The sequence below is a fragment of the Barbus barbus genome (assembly GCF_936440315.1).
Source record: "Barbus barbus genome assembly, chromosome: 17".
NCBI lineage: Eukaryota > Metazoa > Chordata > Actinopteri > Cypriniformes > Cyprinidae > Barbus > Barbus barbus.
The window spans coordinates 24,126,302-24,145,844 of NC_136745.1; the positions used below are offsets into that span (position 1 = coordinate 24,126,302).

A 19,543-nucleotide genomic window follows, 5' to 3' on the forward strand; every position below is an offset into this window, starting at 1 on the left:
TGTCTCTGACCTCAGGGGTGCTATCATTCAGTAAGGAGGACACCTCGAATGTGAGGCCATGGAACTGAGAGGTGTCAGGGTTGATCAGCTGAAGTGCTAATGAAGGTGCTGTCATGTTATGAGAGTCTCCCTCGAACACCGTCCTGTCTCCCATAAGGTCTGTAATAGAAAGAATTCTACCACACACAAAGACAGAAAGACACAATGGAGTGAATACAGCAGGAAAATTAGATATTCAGACATATTTGAGAGATATAGTTTTGGACATATTTTCTGCTGTTTTTTTAGGCTCAACCTGCAAATTAAAAAACTTTGGGTTTCAAGAAATAGTTGACCCCGAAAATGAAAATTAGCTGAAAATTTACTCCTCCTCAGGCCATCCAAGATATAGATAAGTTTATTCATTCATCAGAACAAATTTGATGAACTTGAGCATTGCATCACTTGCTCACCAATGGATCCTCTGCAGTGAATGGGTGCCGTCAGAATGAGAGTCCAAACAGTTGATAAAAACATCGCAAAAATCCTCATGTAATCCACACGACTCCAGTCCATCACTTAATGTCTTGTGAAGTGAAAAGCTGATTGTTTGTAATAAATCCATCATTAAGATGATTTAACTATACGTTGATGTTTTTATCAGCTGTTACTGCTCCATGAAAAAAGCATTATCCATTTAAAATAGTGTGGGATCTTCTGACAGCATATTATAGCAACTTGGGCATTATATTTTCTTTTCTCTTTTTGTGTCCAGAGATGAACGAAATGTGTTTGAAACAACATGAGAGTGAGTAAATAATGATAGAATATCCATTATTGGTTCAGCTATCTCTCATACTATTTGTATCCCAATATAATCCTGCACAAAATGCTCTGACCTGCTTGGATACTTACTTGTTGATTTGGGTGGGACTAGTTTTGATATAACAGATATCTGAAACAATTTTAGTAATGTCGCTGGACAGGTCTGTGGTCAAGGTTCCAACCTCAGTGACCTCAGACAGTTTTTCAAGCACAATGCCCAGCTGAGCATCATTCAGATCGTTTTGTTTATCTAAAAGATCCTCAATCATGTCCACGATGTCTGCTGAGTTGTCTGGAGACAGATGCAACATGGAGAATATTAAAGTGGGCCAAATTAATTGTTTCTGACTTTTCTGGCAAATAAAAACCCATACTGATAACTTACCAGCTGTAACTGTGATATTTTCCAAATCATCAAAATCTGAAACTGTCCGAATACACTTGCTCACGTCTGGATGATCCCACACTGCTCTGTCAGTTGCCCCGTTTAACTTACTAAATGGAATGAGAAAAAAATGTGAGTCTCTTTTAGCCATTTTTTTAAAGGGTTAGTTCACTCATTTTCAAACAGCTTTGTATTTTTACAAAGTTCATAGTGTAAGTAAATTAACAATGTATATTTTTACTAGAAATAATACTCCCATTTATTTGTCAGCTAGAGTGTAAAGGTAGGTAGCATATTCATCAGACAATAATTACACATTACATTTTGATTATGTAAAACCAACAATACAATTAAAAGATGTTTTCTTTGCATTGTTTGATTACTCAACAGAGAATATAGCTAAATATACATGTAACACAGGCCTATACATAAAAAACAAAATCTGGCTCTAAACCTCTCTTTTCTTTATTCATAGTTGATCTAGACAAGTATGAAAACTATCCAAAATTCTGTTAATCCTAAAGCAGTGAAAACTGCATTTCTATATTCATCCTCTTCATCGTGTGTCCTCAAGGTGCTATTTTTTTTCTTCCTTGTTTTGTCTTTAGAACTGTACTGCCTTGGTTGGTTGGTTGTTTGTATTGTTTAATATAAAAGCAAAATAGTGTCACAATATGCGCTCCGAAGTTCTGATCTAAATCAAAAGATTTGCATACCCACTCCAAAGCTCTGATCTAAATCAACTTCTCTGAAGTTCCCATCTAAATCAAATGATTCATGAAACACTCTCCGAAGTCCCGATTTGAATCAAATGTTTCACTATCAGCGCTCAGAATTCCCAATCTAATTCGACGTAGTGGTTTAACTGATTCGGAGTTTCAAAAAGCTCCATTTCACCCATCACTACAGGCTTTTTAAAATCATTACAAGTGAGCCCACAAGATCCAGGGGGCGTGGCTGGATCCAGATCCGACTCCTCCCACCTTACATATACCTAAACCTACCCATCTCCACCCCCTGATCCCTAAACCCACCCATTTCCACCCCTAAACCTACCCATCTCCACCCCTAAACCTACCAATCTCCACCCCCTAGATATGGATCCAACCACGCCCCCTGGATCTTGTGGGCTGCAGCGAGCCCTACTTGACTTGAATGGCTCTTTTGATCTGGTATTTGCTAGTGAATCGAGTTTGAGTTTGAATCCATCGGAGCGATTACAGCGTAAATGACTCACTCAATTGAACTGGTTTGTCTGTTCCTCCGTGTTTATAGGACACTGTCAATACTACTACTTCCTTAGCTCGCTAGTTTTATGACATTAACTGAAATAAGCAGAAAATGTAGTTTGTTTACAAATAAAAATAGCCATATTTCAATTCTGAAGACGCTTTCCATGTCAAAACATCCAACATAATATCCAACATAACCTACTCATTTGAGGTAAAAGGTTTACTGCTAGAAATACTCCAATATGATGAGCACCTCAAAATACATATGTAATCCTATTTGGAAACATTGTGCTTGATGCTTGAGTTTGCAGCTTAACTCACTATATTTTAAATAGTTTGACAATTCTTATAAGTTGGTGACAGTTCAATAGGAAATAAGTTGAATGCATCCAGTCATCTCATACCATTTAAGTAAATAAATGTTAAATTTATCAGTATACACTGTAATAAGTATTTGATAAATTATTGTTGAATGTGATTGTATTAGTCTATATCAAAGGTTTTAGAAATGATTATAGTACAGCTTTTCCCAGAACTCTTGAAAAGATCAGTTTTGTCCAATGGTGACTGGTGTTATATTGCTGTACTGGGAGTTAATATTTGCATTGTCAGGAGTCCAAGCAGTATTGTCAAGCTATTTATTCAATTAAAGGATATTGCTTTCCACAAGAAAAAGATAAGGCATATTAATCAGCAGGTCAGCACAGGACTGTTTGTATAGTTTGTGAGCCAAATGAGCAAAGATAAACACATGGCAAACTAGTGTTATCTGAATGTTTTTTCCAGGGCCATTGAATTGTATCTATAGAAACAAAGCAGTATTTCACTTAAAAAATATATTCAATGGCGATTACAAAAATGATAACGTCCATAAAACAAATTGGAAATTTGTTTTTTAATACCTCAATAGATTACTTGGCTGATGCTCATATTTAACAACCTGCGTATTAATTGCTAAACTACTGCACAATGTGTAGTACTTACCAAAACCTTGTAGCAATTTCGTTCCCTCTTACACACCCCATGCTATATTTACTTTGAGGTGTCATTTCGGGCCACATGTATATACCATACACTGTGAGCATGGTCTCCTCTGGACAAAGGCCTGGATCTGTAACAATAAACAGCATTGAGAAACTACACACACATTTTGACTCCATAAATATTTCTTTAATTCCAGTATAAGGCCAAAATCAGTCAGTACTTATATGGCTGATGTTGACTTCACCGGACGGGACACTGATACTGATGGTAGCATTGGTGTATCCTTTTGTCAAAAGTTCAAAAATCTGCCTCTCTGTTGCTGTGACATTCACTGCTGCCAGAGCCTGAACTTGAAAAGTAGTGATGTACCTACAAAAAAAGTTATTTGAGTAACAATAAAGCATCTATTTCATCTGCATTTGCGTGTTCCATTTGATATATTCCGTGTTGGGACACGTACTTAGGAGCTCCTTTTATCACAAGATTCCAAACATCCATGTGGCATTTTCCTAGCGTTTGCTGAAGCTGAAGAAAGAAGCACATCAAATACAAAGATATGGTCCAAATTACCTTTTATAATATGTCTCATTACTCACCCATTGCTGTATAGTGTGTTGAGGGTCCGTGGTTCTGCCACTCATTATTAGAATGAGATAAACTCTATAAAAACTGTCTCCTAAATCTGGTGAAACATTAGTAAATTAAATGGTTACACTTCATTTTAAGGTGTCTTTGTTACAGTGTAACTATATATTTAACTACTGAGTAATATTAATTAACTACATGTACTTATTATATGTTTAGGGTTAGGATTAGGGGTTGGCTTAGGGTTACTTGCATGTAATTATGAATAGTTTATTAGTTTTATTATTTATAGTAAGTACATGTCAAATGTGTAATAAGGACACATTTATAATAAAGTGTTACTAAAATAGAACTTAATTAAATGTGATTCTACATTTATATATACCCTCATAAAACCTGCGTTAAAATATGTATTGCATACTGTAGTTGTCAGTTTTTCAAATGAGATTCTGGTATATCCACGATGTACAAACCACACACAAATGTGTGCTATGTCATTGTTGAACTCACCTCTGTTTGACATTAAGCCTGAAGTGATTAAACAGATATTATCCATTGCCAGTGTTTGTGATGATGTGTGAGTTCCTGAAGAATCAAATATTTTTCATATGAGCTCTTGAAAAGGAATGTGAACTTTTAGTACTTGTTATATGAATTATGGTGAAAAGGCTTCTGCATGAATAAAAGCATTTCCTTGGTGACTTATGAAGCTCTGAAAGGCACAGACCTGATATTGTAATATCTGTACTTGAGATTGGTGCAACAGTGGTCAAAACAGGATGTGAAGTCACGTTGGGAAAGGCAGCTGTAAAATTCAAAACAGTGAGCTTCTTTGTTGACTGAATGCTCCTCTTCCAACCCCTTACATACAGCTACGTACCTACTGAGAGGATGTTTATAGATGCAGGGTTTGTTTTCAGGAGGATGTTGTTGTAGTTATAGATGGGTGTTAGCAGCCCCTGTATCATAGACACTGTTTCACTCACATCAGCTGCAGGTATCACTCTCACAAACACCACACAATCAAACCTAAGACCATAAACATGACAAATCCTCCTTTAGATGGTTTGATATAAACTTGTGATATATATGTGTGCATTGCAGGTGTGTGAGAATTCTTACCATTGTGTCTTGTTTGGTGACTTTACAATGCCCTTCAAAGAAGCATAATGTAACATTTATATATAAAACATTGTTATATGATATAGTTTTAGTGTTTTGTAGTGTTATAAGGATATAAATTATATATGTCCACTTAATCATGAATAATATGGTATATGCTATACCTGAATTTCCTTCTTAGTTTGTCCAGCTAAACCAGCTCCTGTTTGAGGGCTAAATTTTGGCACTTCTCTTAGACAATAACATAAAAATTACATGGACACCATATAATATCACATGCTTACATAAATAATGCAAGTTGTACAAATATTTGGATATTTATGTATGTATGTTTGTTAGTAAGTTAGTTTTAAAAATGAAATATTACCTTAAATCTGACAGGGACACAGAATGCACTGATATTTTCTGAGGGAAAACGTGCTTCAGCTGAAATTAAAAATATTTAAATTCAGTTTATAAATGCTAATGTGTAAAATGTTAAATATTATAAATATATAGATTATATACACACATATATGTAAATATTGTCTTACCAAGATTAAAACAGTCTCCTGGATGTCATTTTCAGTATTATCATTATTGATATTTTGTGTAATAGCTGTGTTCATTTGAATTTTATATTTTGACGATTCTGAAATGTGGTGAAGATACAGTTCGTTAGAATGCAATGACAATAATGCATTTCATCATATAACACAATTGTAACATTCATTCTATATTTCTCACCACATGTAAAGCTGTCATCCGGAATAGGTGGACACTTCTGATCCCAATCTTGCTCTCTCCAAGTCACAATATTCCCATCTACACATCTATGTGCATCCAGCTGCTGTGGAATCATCTGCACTCCCCACATCCGGAACAAGGACATGTCCCCCAGAAAGTTCTTCCCAGTCTCAAAATCAATAGAACCTCCAACAAAATTATGTGACACTCCCAAACTCAGGGTACCGTTTGCGGCAAGGAACCTGGGTGACATTTCATTCAAATGAAATTCAAAAAAGTCTTTATTAATGATCACCTGGAAAAGCCTATTATGACTCGACCATGTCAGACAAACTGTGTGCCACATTTTTACGGTCATGTCATAAGCAACTGTCCATTCTTCTCCAAAAAGAGAGGCTATTACATTGCCCATATTTCCAGATAAGCCAAGCTCCATGTGCTGTTGACCTGGACCTTTGTAGTCAAAAGCAGTCCATTTAGAAGTGCCAGTATTTCTCTTGAGGTTGATGCAGACACTCAGTTCCTCTAAAGGTGGGATGATAGCACTTTTATTCAGCATCCAAACACAGGATTGGGCAGTAAAGGCCTTCTTCATCCCCCATAGGCTTGAGCCTAAAAATGACAGATTACAGATTAGGGGTCTATTTTCATCTAAGAGCAACCAATTAATGCAACAGTTTGCATCAGTCTTCTTAAACTGATCACTCACATGTTAACAAGCAAAATATTATTGTCAGTCTCTTGTCGCTATTAACAGACACTTATAAATGTCAAACATAAACATGTGTTTAAGAGTTAAACACAAGTCATTCCCTTCACTCAAAAATAATAATCAACAAATAATATCCTTTTTAGCAATAGAAAACTTTTACTGATATTTTCCCAAGAAATAGAGTAACATGGGCATGGAGAAAAGATAATTACAAAATAAATTCAAGAAAGAGTTTAGAGAAAAATCATACTTGCACAATTGAGGGAAGAGCCCAAAATCCACATGTAAACAGTCACGAGCAGGTATTTATTGAAGGTTTTCATGATGTATCTAAAAAAAATAAAAAATAAAAAGACAAAGTATTTCTACAGTGTCCTAACTTAAAAAAAACAACAGCTTTCAAACACCTTTAAAATTCAAAGAATTTAAATTAAAACTCTCTATGTTTAAATTAGAAAAGGCAAACCATCCAAATAGAGAAATATTGATTACATTACTATCTTATGTAATTGAATTAAATAACTACTTACTGTGTTATGACATTTCTCTTTCTTCTGTGTTATGAATGAAAAACACATAAGTATTAACAAAACAACATAAATTATGGAAACCCAAGTTAGCAAATGATATGAGGGTATGTTGTCCTCTAAATATATCCAGCGCAGGACCTTTCCTCAAATGAGACAAAATCCACGCCCAATCTCTTGTTGATAAGTTATTTATTAATCGTAAAGACAGTAATAAACATAAAAGGATCCGTGCATGGGTCAACAAGGAACAGTATCCGGAATCAGTTATTCTTATGATGAACCAGTTAATTAACCCTTTCATGAATCTGTTTCTTTTTCACACCACTGAGACCTAGACTGGTCATTCTGATTGAGATGATTTTTATTAGGTTTATCATTATCACTCATGAATGTGGGAGGAGACACACCTCATAAATGGTTCAAGATTAATGGTGCATGTTGTGTGATGAATATACTGCAAAGGCATGACTCTTGCTAAATAGGAAGAATATTTCTGATATAGAGTCAGTGGTGGGTGGATAATGTATTTGTGTCAGCTTGCTCTGTAAAAGCTTAGTGATAATAAGAGCAGCGTGATTGAAGCTACAGGGATTGATCACCAACGTCTGAAAGATCTACATGCTGGATTTTTGGAAGTTATAATAATGTCACAAAAGATAGCACATGACAATGAATATGCGGAACTGTTCATGTTTTCATGACATGAGCAGTTCTGCATATATTTGTGTGGCCAGTATGAGTCTATACCATCTTAACAGGAAGTTGTTTCAGATCTTAAGCAAACAGTTCAGGTAATGTTTCTCCTCAGGTGTTCAGATTAGATTTGATTCTTCCAGATAGCTCTCACCAAACAAATTTAATTAGATTTTATAGTGGCAACCTAAAGCTCTCTCTGAGCTTGATTTCATAATTCTTATTTGGACAGATATTTGCATTTTTTTTTCACTTGGAGACATACTTTGTGATTATTATAGAGCATATTTATCTTTTTATTAGTAAAAAAAATCTGCCATTGTAACATAGATGATAAATGACATGGAATAAGTTTTATCATTAATGGCCTGTAATTTCTTTTAAATTATAATGAAATAACTAAAACAGCAACATCAACAACAATAACAGTGCTTGTAATTTTAGGTTTCATATCATTGTCAGATTTCATTAGCAGTGTTTTTAAACATTTAGAGAGACGAGTGACATAGTTGCTGATTTTATATGGACATTCTGTGTTATTGAACCTTGTCTTTATTCCAATAAAAGATTCAAGATTCAGATTCAAGAGTTTTATTTGTCACATACACGATTATACAGAGTATAACCAGCAGTGAAATGTAGGTCAGGTCCGCTCCAAGGACAGTGCAATTATAAAGTATACAAATATTAAGAAGAAGTACAAACATAAAATAAAAGATAAGATAAAATAAGATAAGATAGGATAAAAAATATAAATATAAATGTGCAGGTCAGTATGTTGTTGACAAATAGTAATGAGAGGAATGTGCAAAAAATAATGTGCAAAAAGTTGTACAGGGTATTTGAATAGCAGCAATATGAGGTAGAGAAAAATTATGAATAGCTTATTGATATATGATATTTACATGGAGAAAAAATTATGAATGAATAACTTGTTGATATGGTGATATTACATGGAGTCAAGTGATATTATGACACAGAGTTAGAGTTTAGGAGCCTGATGGCCTGGGGAAAGAAGTTCCTCTTAAGTCTCTCAGTTTTTGCCATCAGGCTACGGAAGCGCTTACCAGATGGAAGCAAAGTGAATAGACAGTTACCAGGGTGATTAGAGTCCTTGAAGATTTTAACAGCTCTACTTTTGCAGCGTTTGAGGTAGATGTCCTGCATAGAGGGGAGAGCAGACCCTGAGATGCGCTCAGCTAAGCGCACAACTCTCTGTAGTGCTTTGCAGTCCTGATTGGAGCTGTTTCCATACCACACTGAGATGCACTGAGTGAATACACTTTCTATGGTCCCTGAATAGAAAGTTTTCAGGATTGCTGGTGAGACCCTGAATTTCCTCAGCTGTCGCAGATGGTACAGTCTTTGCCTGGCTTTCTTAACCTGTGATTGGATGTGTGTAGTCCAAGTCAGGTTCTCGGAGATGTTTACGCCGAGGTACTTGAAGCTACTCACCCTCTCCACAGGGGTCCCACTGATCCTGAGAGGAGAGTAGGGCTGCTGCTGTCTCTTCCTAAAGTCCATGATCAGTTCTTTAGTTTTCCCCACATTCAGTGAGAGACAGTTGTCCTGGCACCATGATGTGAGACTCTCTACCTCATCCAAGTATGCGGTCTCATCGTTGTTGGAGATGAGGCCCAGAACCACAGTATCATCAGCGAATGATTCACAAACCCTCTCTGAAGTTCCAATCTGAATCAAAAGATTTGCGAACCTGTTCCAAACTTCCATTCTGAATCAATAGATTTGCAAACCCGCTACAAAGTTCCTATATCTAAATGAAATATTCACGATCCGAAATCCCGCTCTGAATAATGATTCGCAAACCCGCTCCGAAGTTCTGATCTGAATCAAATAATTATCAAGCCTGTTCAAAGGTTCCAATAGAAATCAAATGATTCACAATACGTGCTCTGAAGTTCTGATCTGAATCAAAAGATGATGATATAATGAACCCGCTCTGAAATCACAATCTAAATCAAATGATTCACGAACCTTCTCCGAAGTTCCGATCCAAATCAATTGATTCGTGATCCACACTCCGAAGTCCCGATCTCCCAATCAAATGATTCCCAAACCATCATTTCAGATTGGGAGTGTCATATAAACTCGTTTTTTAAACATTTGATTTAGATTGGAATTTAGATGCATTATCATTTAGCACTTATCACAAATCATTAGTACTACTAAAGGCGTCGCTTGCTAGTTTTATAACATTAACTAAAATAAGCTGAAAGGTATGATATTTACCAATAAAATATCCATATTTCCAAGATAACATCCTTTCCACCTCGAAACATCCAACACAAATCTACAAGCATTCAGGTCAAGCTAACCGGTTTACTGCTAACTTAGTAAAACGTGTATTTTGCACCTCAAAATACTTGTTAGTTGTGTATTATGGTTGAGCATAATTTGCTATAATTTAAATAGTTTGATCCTCAACTGGTGACAGTTCAATAGGAAATCAGTTGAAAACATCCAGTCATCTTATAGGCCTACCATTGAAGAATGTTCAATTTATAAGTATATTTTGTAATACATATTTGAGAACTTATTGTTGTATCTGATTGTATTAGTCTAATAGGCTACAGAGTGATAGTCAATGTAAAAAGAGCAACTGGGAGAAGAAGAGGAACACAAAACAGTGAGGGCAAAAGTTCGATTTTGACGTTGGAGGGGACATAACCACCCCCCTCCCCATCCAACTACCCCAACATTTTGGCATTTCCCTTATGAAAATGAACCATGGTCCTATTATAGTAAAAGTGTAGTAACCAGGTTTTTTTTGAGCATTTGTGTAACCACAGTTTTACTACAAATACCATGGTTAAACTATGGTTAGTTTAGCAAGACCATGGTTAAATTTTTTGGGTTTTATTAGTAAATACCATGTTTAATTTGCAAGGGTTTGACCACAGCTTAATGTCATCTAAAGTGTATTCCTATTGTAGCAAACATACATTTATGATAGCGTAGCTAACATATAAAACAGAGCTTTTTATGTCAGCATATTCATCAGACAATAATTACACAATTTTGATTATGGATTATGTAAAAACAACAACATTAAAGCAGCATCAGAGTGCTAACAACTAGCCTGGGACCCTACTGTTGCGAGTAACAAACACAACGTGCACCTTACTCACAGATAAACCACACACTCTTCAGTTTTAAAGAGGGTAAACATAGGCCTAACATTCAACCAAACTGTGCACATATGTTTTAACGTTCTTACTCCGCACATGCATGTTAATTTACGCATTTATTAAATGTCCATTCTTGGTTTTCTAGTGTATTTACTTTAATTTATCATGGGCCTAATATCAATAGTAGACACAACAGCAGTAGTTACATGGGCTTGTTTCATCACAGTTATTACTAGGGACAGTTTAGTCACTGGATACTGGTAGGGGCATGTCTCTAGCATCCCTAAATTATACGCCTTTGCTTAGAAAAAAGATAAAAGCCCCGATTTCCATTACAGAAATCTTGCTGTTTCACAGCAAATTACTACAAAGGTTATTTGTAGCAACTGCAAGTGAATAATCCAGCATGTCAAAATAAGGAGGTTTGTATACCTATCTAACAAGACATGAACTAAGTAAATAAATAAATATTGGCTGAGTGGGCATTTCCCATATTTTATTTTTTAAATGCTTGATGTTGACAGAGTATGGACAAAGCTGTGAAAGCTTATAAAAGAAGAATATAGATATAAATAATTTCAATGAGCCTCTTTCTTCTGTCAGCAAGACAGCACTGGTTTCTTTAGAGATATATTTCTATTTATCTTAAGGCTATTTTAATCTATATCTTGAGCTGTTCTGAAGACAAGGTTAAAAAAATATAAAATACATTTTAGTTAAAAACATTCTTAATAACCACCATCTCTGATTAATTTCAATGTGCAAATGAAGCTATTTAAAAAAAAAAGAGTTCAATCTCACGAATCAGCAAAGAATAAAGCTACACATAATTGTAAAATAACATAACTATACAGGAAGTTAAGAGGGCAACATTATTGACTGCTCTTAGTTTCTTTCTTATATTTCCAAAGATTTACATTGTGTGTTTTTCAAAAATAGAGGGAATGTTGCCAAAACAGTTTTGAAGAAAGGGATTAATTAACCTCTCTCTGTACTTGAGATCATTTTAACACAAGGGGAAAGGAAGGTTTCAGCCTCCACCATTTCCTCTAAATTTCCCATTCAGGGTATTTTGCAAGAAGCTTGAAAGTATTTACCACAAGACTGTGAAAAATTACACAACCGTGTTCCCGTGTAAGAGGTTTCACACATACTTCTATACACCGCTTTTTTCAACATTAGACACCAAAATGATGATTTCACGCTTATGGAAAGATTGTCAAGGCTGTGACAGATATCAGTTATTATAGTTTATATTTAAGTATCATCAGTGTTGAATTAAAATACATTCAGTGCTGCTTATTTCTCCATGACATTAGTGATCAAAACACAGTCATCGTGAAAATAAATATTAATAGCCTACAAAAAATACTACCTTTTGCAGAATGCTAAAAGTGTAAGACACTTATAACATAGCATATCTTCAGCTGCAACAGTTATAACTTCAGTTCAGGTCACACAAGTTTGCGAAACCAGTTTTGTTTTGCCCTGCACTGGCCAATGAATTAGTCATAGCAGCTATTGTTGTAGATTGTGGCTATGTCTGTGGGATGTATGGGCTAGACGATCTGTATATCTGAAGCCCTGACATTCCCTCACAGGCACATCCACTACTGGCTTACAGTAAGTGTTAAATAACACAAGTGCTGGTGCATTATTTAATATGTGTAACTGATACAAGGCTCGGCTTGCTATAAAAGATGAATGAGGGTCCTGCAAACTATGGCTAAAATGAAAAGAAGCAGTCTGAGATGCCAGAAAAGCAGTACTGCCAAAGGGAATATGGTGTTTTCTTAAAGGGAGGGGTTGACCACAGCTTTGCTGATCCTGTCAGTTTCTCATTCAACATATTATCAAAGCTCCAGTGGTAAAAGGAAAATATGCTAAGCCTGTGCACCAAATCCCTTGTTTATTTTATTTATTTTTATTATTATTATTACTATTATTATTTGGAATTAAAAGCATAACTCAAAAATAAATAAATAATAATAACAATAAAAGTAGTTTTTCCGAATAACTGATTATGTAACTCTGCTTATATGCAAATGATCTCAATTGAAATAATAGCCCTTGAACTTGAACTTTGTACACTTCACTTAATAGGCCTGTGGGTGGGGCTTCATTTAACCCTCAAGTTTCTTCTAACAATAAACGGTATATCAATACACAAACATAATGAGAATAAATTTAACACTACTCAGAATTAATGCCACTTCTTCTACTTTTGATATTTTAGTAAAAAAAAAAAAACAACAACAACAACGGAAAACAGACAGTGTAGTTTTCAACCGATTTACGAATAACATTGTCCATTGAAATTTGAGCTTGTTTAAGATGCACACAATCTATAGCAATAAAATGGCAAAAACGTCTCAAACTGAAAGATGTAAGTAAAAATAAACAGGTATTTTCAGAGTTTTGAGCCATTAGTTACTGTTTTGTACACAGAATACTGACCACAATATATTGTTGATAACTGTTGAGAGAAGGGCACTTTTGATTAATTTTGGAAAAATACAGGGGGCCTCCATACATACATACATACATACATAGTCTACATAAAGGATAGACTAATAACAGTGGAGAGTTTATAATAAGGATTTCCAAACTGTTTGATGCTAAGGACCCTTCAAATATTATATTAATTCATAAAATATAAAGAGAGTTACGGTATATAGCCAATTTTCATGTTTAAATCACCTTTTGTAATGTGTGAGAAAAATGTTAATTGTGATTTTAATAAGAAGACAACATGCTATTTCCAAAATCAATTAAACAGATTTTATATTGTCATTGTACTAAAGTCAAAGCAATTTTTTTAAATATCATCTATTATCTTATGTGACCCTGGACCATGCACAAAACCAGTCATAAGTAGCACGAGTATATTTGTAGCAATAGCCAACAATACATTGCATGGGTCAAAATGATTGATTTTTCTTTTATGCCAAAATAAATAATTAGGATATTAAGTAAAGATCATATTCCACAAATGTATATATTGTAAATGTCCTACCGTAAATGTATCAAAACTTAATTTTTGATCAGGAATATGCATTGCTAAGAACTTAATTTGGACAACTTTAAAGGCTACTTTCTCAATATTTAGAATTTTTCAATATTTTTGCACCCTCAGATTCCAGATTTTCAAATAGCTGTATAGTCTGCCAAATATTGTCCTGTCCTAACAAACCATACATCAATGGGAAGCTTATTTATTCAGCTTTCAGATGATGATGTATATTCCTTTTGACTGGTTTTGTGATCCAGGGTCACATATACCTTTTTTAACTTTTTCTCAAATTTTCCACGCACCCTCTTGCGGTCACGGACACCGGTTTGAACAGCACCGAGCGCTCTTGCTTTGTTCTGCAGTGCGTGCGTCCAAACGCTAGATGTCGCTGTCGCCTTCTGCAGTCGGCGTCCCCGCGCGCCTCTAATGTGTCAGCGTCAAACAGCACGAAAAAAAAAAAAATCGGCAAAAATGGCGGAGGGTGCAACGTCTCTGAAAGGGTTGCGGGCGCAAATGGGTAAGATTTTACTGATTTACAACCTGTTTTGACAAGTTCTCGTTGCGTAAACCAGTCATATGACAAATCTTTAATACTGTGGCTTTGTTTGGAGGTTGTTTGGACGACTGAGGGCTTAAATCCGTTACTTTCATTGAGGCGGTTTGGGGGGGAGAGTTAGCGGGCTTAGATGGACGGATAACGGCCAGCTAACTGCTAAACTTACTGCAGGACCAGACAACAAGTTTGTGTTTGTTCACGTTTATGTTCTTGTACAGTTTAATGTTTAGATAGGATGAATTTAGTGTTGTGTATGCTGGGTCTGTAGGGAGGCTTGATAAGTGATGTCTGGTTTGACAGCGACACATCATCTCATATTTGTATGTTTCTCTTATCTCTACAGAGACTATATCCTTGCGTTTATTGTTTTAAACTTATTGTTTCCCTATTATACTGAATATTCACTTAATATAACGCTTTTACATGTTTATAAACCCTTTGCAGTCTCGTAAGTTGGTTTCTACATACACTTCCTATCTACAGTAACTTACATGGCAAAAAGAGACACTGAAATTGAAATAGTTCGCTTGTAAGTTAAATTACAGAACTAAATTAGTCGGAGAACTTCATGTGATGGAGGTGAGTGTTTTGTATTGTTTTGAGCTATATGAGTGAAACCAATAACGTGTATAGTTCAGCTGCAACAACAAACTACGCACAGGCATCACTAAAGTAGTGTTTACTGATCTGTGGATGTTTAGCAGCATTTTTCTCTTTATATCTTATGTTGAGTATGTGAGGTGAGCTTCTGCATTGCTGTCTTGTTGGCTATCTTGATCAGTAATTGCTAAACAGGATGTATACACACATTACAGTTGGAGATGGATATATAACTTGGTCGTTTATCATCTGATCTTTCAGGAAGAATATTAATTGTCATTTTCTCACTACTATCAGCATCATTGCAGTTGCTGTGTGCAGCAAACCATCAAACTCTGTTTACTAGTTCCACCCTCTAAGGAAAACATGCATGGGTTGCTTGCTTGCTTTGCATCCTCTTCTGCCTTGCTAATGAGGAATGAGTTGCACTTTTGATGCATTGTGTTTAGCCTATGCTGCCACTAATAAACTAGTACCTTTAGCTGTCACTGTAGCCTGCGGTTAATGTCACAGAGTGGTAAAAGTGCTTGTGTAAGAAACATAACAGTCCTGAAAGACTTCTGCTTTTTGTATGCCATTTTAGCTTCTTTTCTGGAAGGTTTGTTGTTGTAGAGCTTGAATTCAATTTATTAAATCGCTAGAAACGGTCACAGTGTGGTTAGAAACCTCAAAGTTGGTTCACATCAAGATCTGCATCCTGCCCTGGCCTGACTGCAAACATACTATAGGGTGGAGTCCAGTGGTCATAAACTGCACATATTTGGTTATGTCTACAAGAATGAATGCTCAAATACCATTACTTTTTAGGTCTAGTCAGTTTTTTTTTTTTTTTTTTTTGCGTTTTTAAAGCTATTATTGAAGAGCATGAAAAATAACATGGCAGGTTAGTGTCATGTGATATTGAGCTGTTGTTATCGTAATCCACCAGGCTGGTTATAAGTCAATATTAAATGGGTAGCACCTTTGTTTATCAGGCGTACTCGTCATTCTTGGCTGACAGAATTGTCTCCTTGTTAAATAGTCAGGGCCTCCCTCTGAATGGTTATTTTTAAAGGCAATAGCTTTTAGAAACAACAGTGTATGGAACAAATTTGTGAAGCAAAATGGCTTATATTTGTATTTCAGTCCTACAGGTAATGAACGTTGACCTGCAGAGCTTTATTTTTCTTTTGCTTTTGTAGTAAAGACATTTGTTTAAGTGCAGCAGCAGTCAAATATGCAACCCAGTATCATTGGATAAACCTGTGTTATATTTCTCCAAAATTATATTTACGATCATTCTTGCACATTTCACAACACTTTCAAAGTGAAATGTCTCTAGTGAGTTGTGGTGCATTCAGTTTTACCCAAACTTGATTAATGTGAATTTGGTGTTGTTTTATATGGTTGGTTATTTTTTGCATTGCAGCAGTTTTGAAATGAGATGTCCAATATGTGGTGCTAAAAACTTTAATGCAATCTTAAAAGCGTTAAAAAACCTTAAAAATGTAATGCATTTGCTGAAGCAACCATGCCATTTTAGCTTGTTCTACAAGTCATTGAGCCCTTTTATCATGACTTGTGATTAACGGGACTCTTACCCAAGCACTCTGCATCGCAAGTGCAGTGATGTACCAGGTGAGCTACCTTGGTTGCAAATAGTAGATATATAGACTTGCTTAAAGGTCCAGTGCTGATGGTAACACTATTATTAGCCTCCAGCAAGCAAGCATACTTTGCTTTCTACATGTCATCATCATCTTGAAATAGCCCAAGCTTACATAGTCCAGGTGTCCCCACTAATCCTGTACAAGAACTGCATTGTGGATAGGGTTTTCAACCAATTAGTCAATATGAGAGTGACTAGTTCTTTTAAAAGTTTTGATATTTTTAGCAGCAGTGCTTTTGCTTTAATTAATGTGCTATAATATAGTTCTGATACAGTTTGCTTGGAAAAACCCACCCAGAAAAGTTGCGTCTTTTAAATTCATAGTCTTTAAGCACCACTGGTACAGGCACACGTGTTCACATGGATCTCTTTAGATATTTAAGTTGCTTGCACTGTTTTTCGAGCATCACATTACAAGGCTTATATTTTTAAGATGGCTTCAAATTAGTCAAAATTTTAATTTTGTGCTTATAATTGTTCAATAAAGGTCTGTCAAACCCTGAACCAACGTATTGTATATGACTTCCTTAAAACCAATTAGTTGTCCATGCAACTCGCAAACTAGTTGATTTTTGCTATTATGTGTTAGTATGTGAGTGTATGTAAAACCACAGCTGTGCGTTCTGTTGAGGCCTGAATAATTGAAAAATGCAGGCACGTTCCTCCCCAGGCATCTGCCTTAGAGACTTCCTGTTGTCCCAATAACGGGCTGCTACTGCAGCAAAAAGAGAAAGAGAGTGAGGCAAACAGTAAGCGGTAACAGGACCCCACTGACCCACTGAGCGCTGACTCTCCCTGACTGCTGGCTCTCCTTGGATGTGCATGGCAGGACATAGAGAGTGTAGTGTTGCTATTTGTATAACCGTTCTTTGTGTTCTGTCAGACTGAGTGAATGAGGGTTTGTTGAACAGCCCAACTTGTCATCTGACAGTTTGAACTGGGAAGCTGTTGTCAGAAGGGATGATGCAACCCTAGTCTGGTTTTAGTGTGTGTTTTTGTTCCATATACAATTTAAAGCTCAATGATCAGCAGTCACTGTTGTTTAAATATTGAGAACAATGCAGATTGGCTTTTGATTTTGTCTATGGCCATGACATAAGGTAATATTGAAGGATCTGATGGCCAATGATATAATAGCTTTGTTTTGACAACCAGTAATCTGGAGTATCTTAATCACATCAAAGCATTGTGATACAATGCATTGTTTCCTTCTGGTACAGATTAAAGAAATAGTTCACCAACAAATAAAAATTAGCTGGAAATTCACTCTCAGGCCATCCAGGATATAGATGAGTGTTTTTTTTGTTTGTTTTTATCTGAACAGATTTAAAGAAATGTAGTATTGCATCACTTGCTCACCAATGGTAGTGAATGGGTGCCGTCAGAATGAGAGTCCAAACAGCTGATAAAATCATTACAATCAAGTAGGGCTGGGCGATATGAGCAAAAATTCATATCTCGGTATTTTTTGGCTGATTTGCGGTATACATATCTCGGTATTTATACGCTTTTGTATTTGGATTAAACAAATAAAGTGAATGTAACCATAGGCATATGTTATGTTAAAAAATGGTTAAAATCACATTACATTCTAACATTCTAACATTGCAATCTAAAAACAAAAATAATGCTTTTAAAGCAGAAGCTAAATTTACTAAATTAAAAATGAAAATAAAAAAGCACAGACAAATTGAGTAAAAAGGCTGTTTTGATTACCCCATTAACAGTCACTTTACAGTTAGTGCTATCATACTAATACACTTACATGTAGGTTTAAAATTCTACATATGTCACATTTATTGTTTATTAACTACAAATATTTCAACAAAATGTATATTTTAGTAAGAATTATTGCGCTCCTATTACATTGCGCTTTGTCTGTTAGTCTGTGAAGTTTAGCGGAGAATCTCAAAGCAGAAGGCTCATGCACTTCTGACAGCAAAATGGAAATATTTCCATGGCTTTCTAACATTTACAAATGGAGAACATAACTGTGAAATGTAAGTTATGCATTTTGGAAAACCGCACATCTCAAACACATTAAACAGCGCAAGTCTCTGTCAGCGGCACACGCAGTCTTTCTGTCAGAGCTGTTTTAAACGGAAACTAAACTATAGGATTCTATATTTTAAGATTTTTTTTTAAAGCCCTTCATATAAAGTTTGTCACATGTTTAGCTCAGTGTGTGTCCTCCGCTATATTTTCAGATGCGCTCATTTCAAACTACTGTATATTGATATAAACGTTATTGCCTTATATCGTATCGCTTATAAAGAATATATAAACTCGATATACCGCCCAGCCCTACAATCAAGGTTATTTTCGTAAACGAAAACTAAAACTAAGACGAAAACGATTGATGAAAAAACAATTTCGTAAACTGAAATAAAATAAAAATGACAAAATATTTGAAAAACTAAAACGAAACGAAACTAAGTGAAGTGAGTGAAGTGACATTCAGCCAAGTATGGTGACCCATACTCGGAATTCGTGCTCTGCATTTAACCCATCCACTGCACACACACACAGCAGTGAACACACACACCGTGAACACACACCAGGAGCAGTGGGCAGCCACAATCCCTGCCGGCCCAAGACTCGAACCCGCAACCTTTGGATTACAAATCCGACTCTCTAACCATTAGGCCACGACTTCCCAACTGTTAACAACTGAAAAACTAACTGAAATAAAATAATAATACGAAAAATAAATAATCGTTTTCATAATTATTACGTTCTCACCCCTTGGCGGAAAAATATATTTGCTGTGTGGCGGTTTAGGGAAATACCTGTAAATGTCGCAT

General features: G+C 35.6%; 1 protein-coding gene across 19 annotated transcripts in view; it reads left to right on the forward strand.

Annotated features, from left to right (window-relative positions):
• The first annotated feature begins 14,377 nt into the window (after positions 1-14,377).
• Positions 14,378-19,543, forward strand: part of LOC306883561 (MAP7 domain-containing protein 2-like) — a 42,316-nt gene continuing 37,150 nt past the window's right edge. For 14 of the 19 annotated variants that reach the window (XM_079438900.1, XM_079438912.1, XM_079438911.1 and 11 more), the window contains exon 1: positions 14,392-14,452. In XM_079438900.1, coding sequence (XP_079295026.1) covers positions 14,407-14,452 — 46 coding nt within the window. In that variant the 5' untranslated portion in view covers positions 14,392-14,406. Of the gene's footprint in view, positions 14,453-19,543 lie in introns of all 19 variants that reach the window. The other 5 variants (XM_079438903.1, XM_079438906.1, XM_079438905.1 and 2 more) reach the window with 3 other exon arrangements.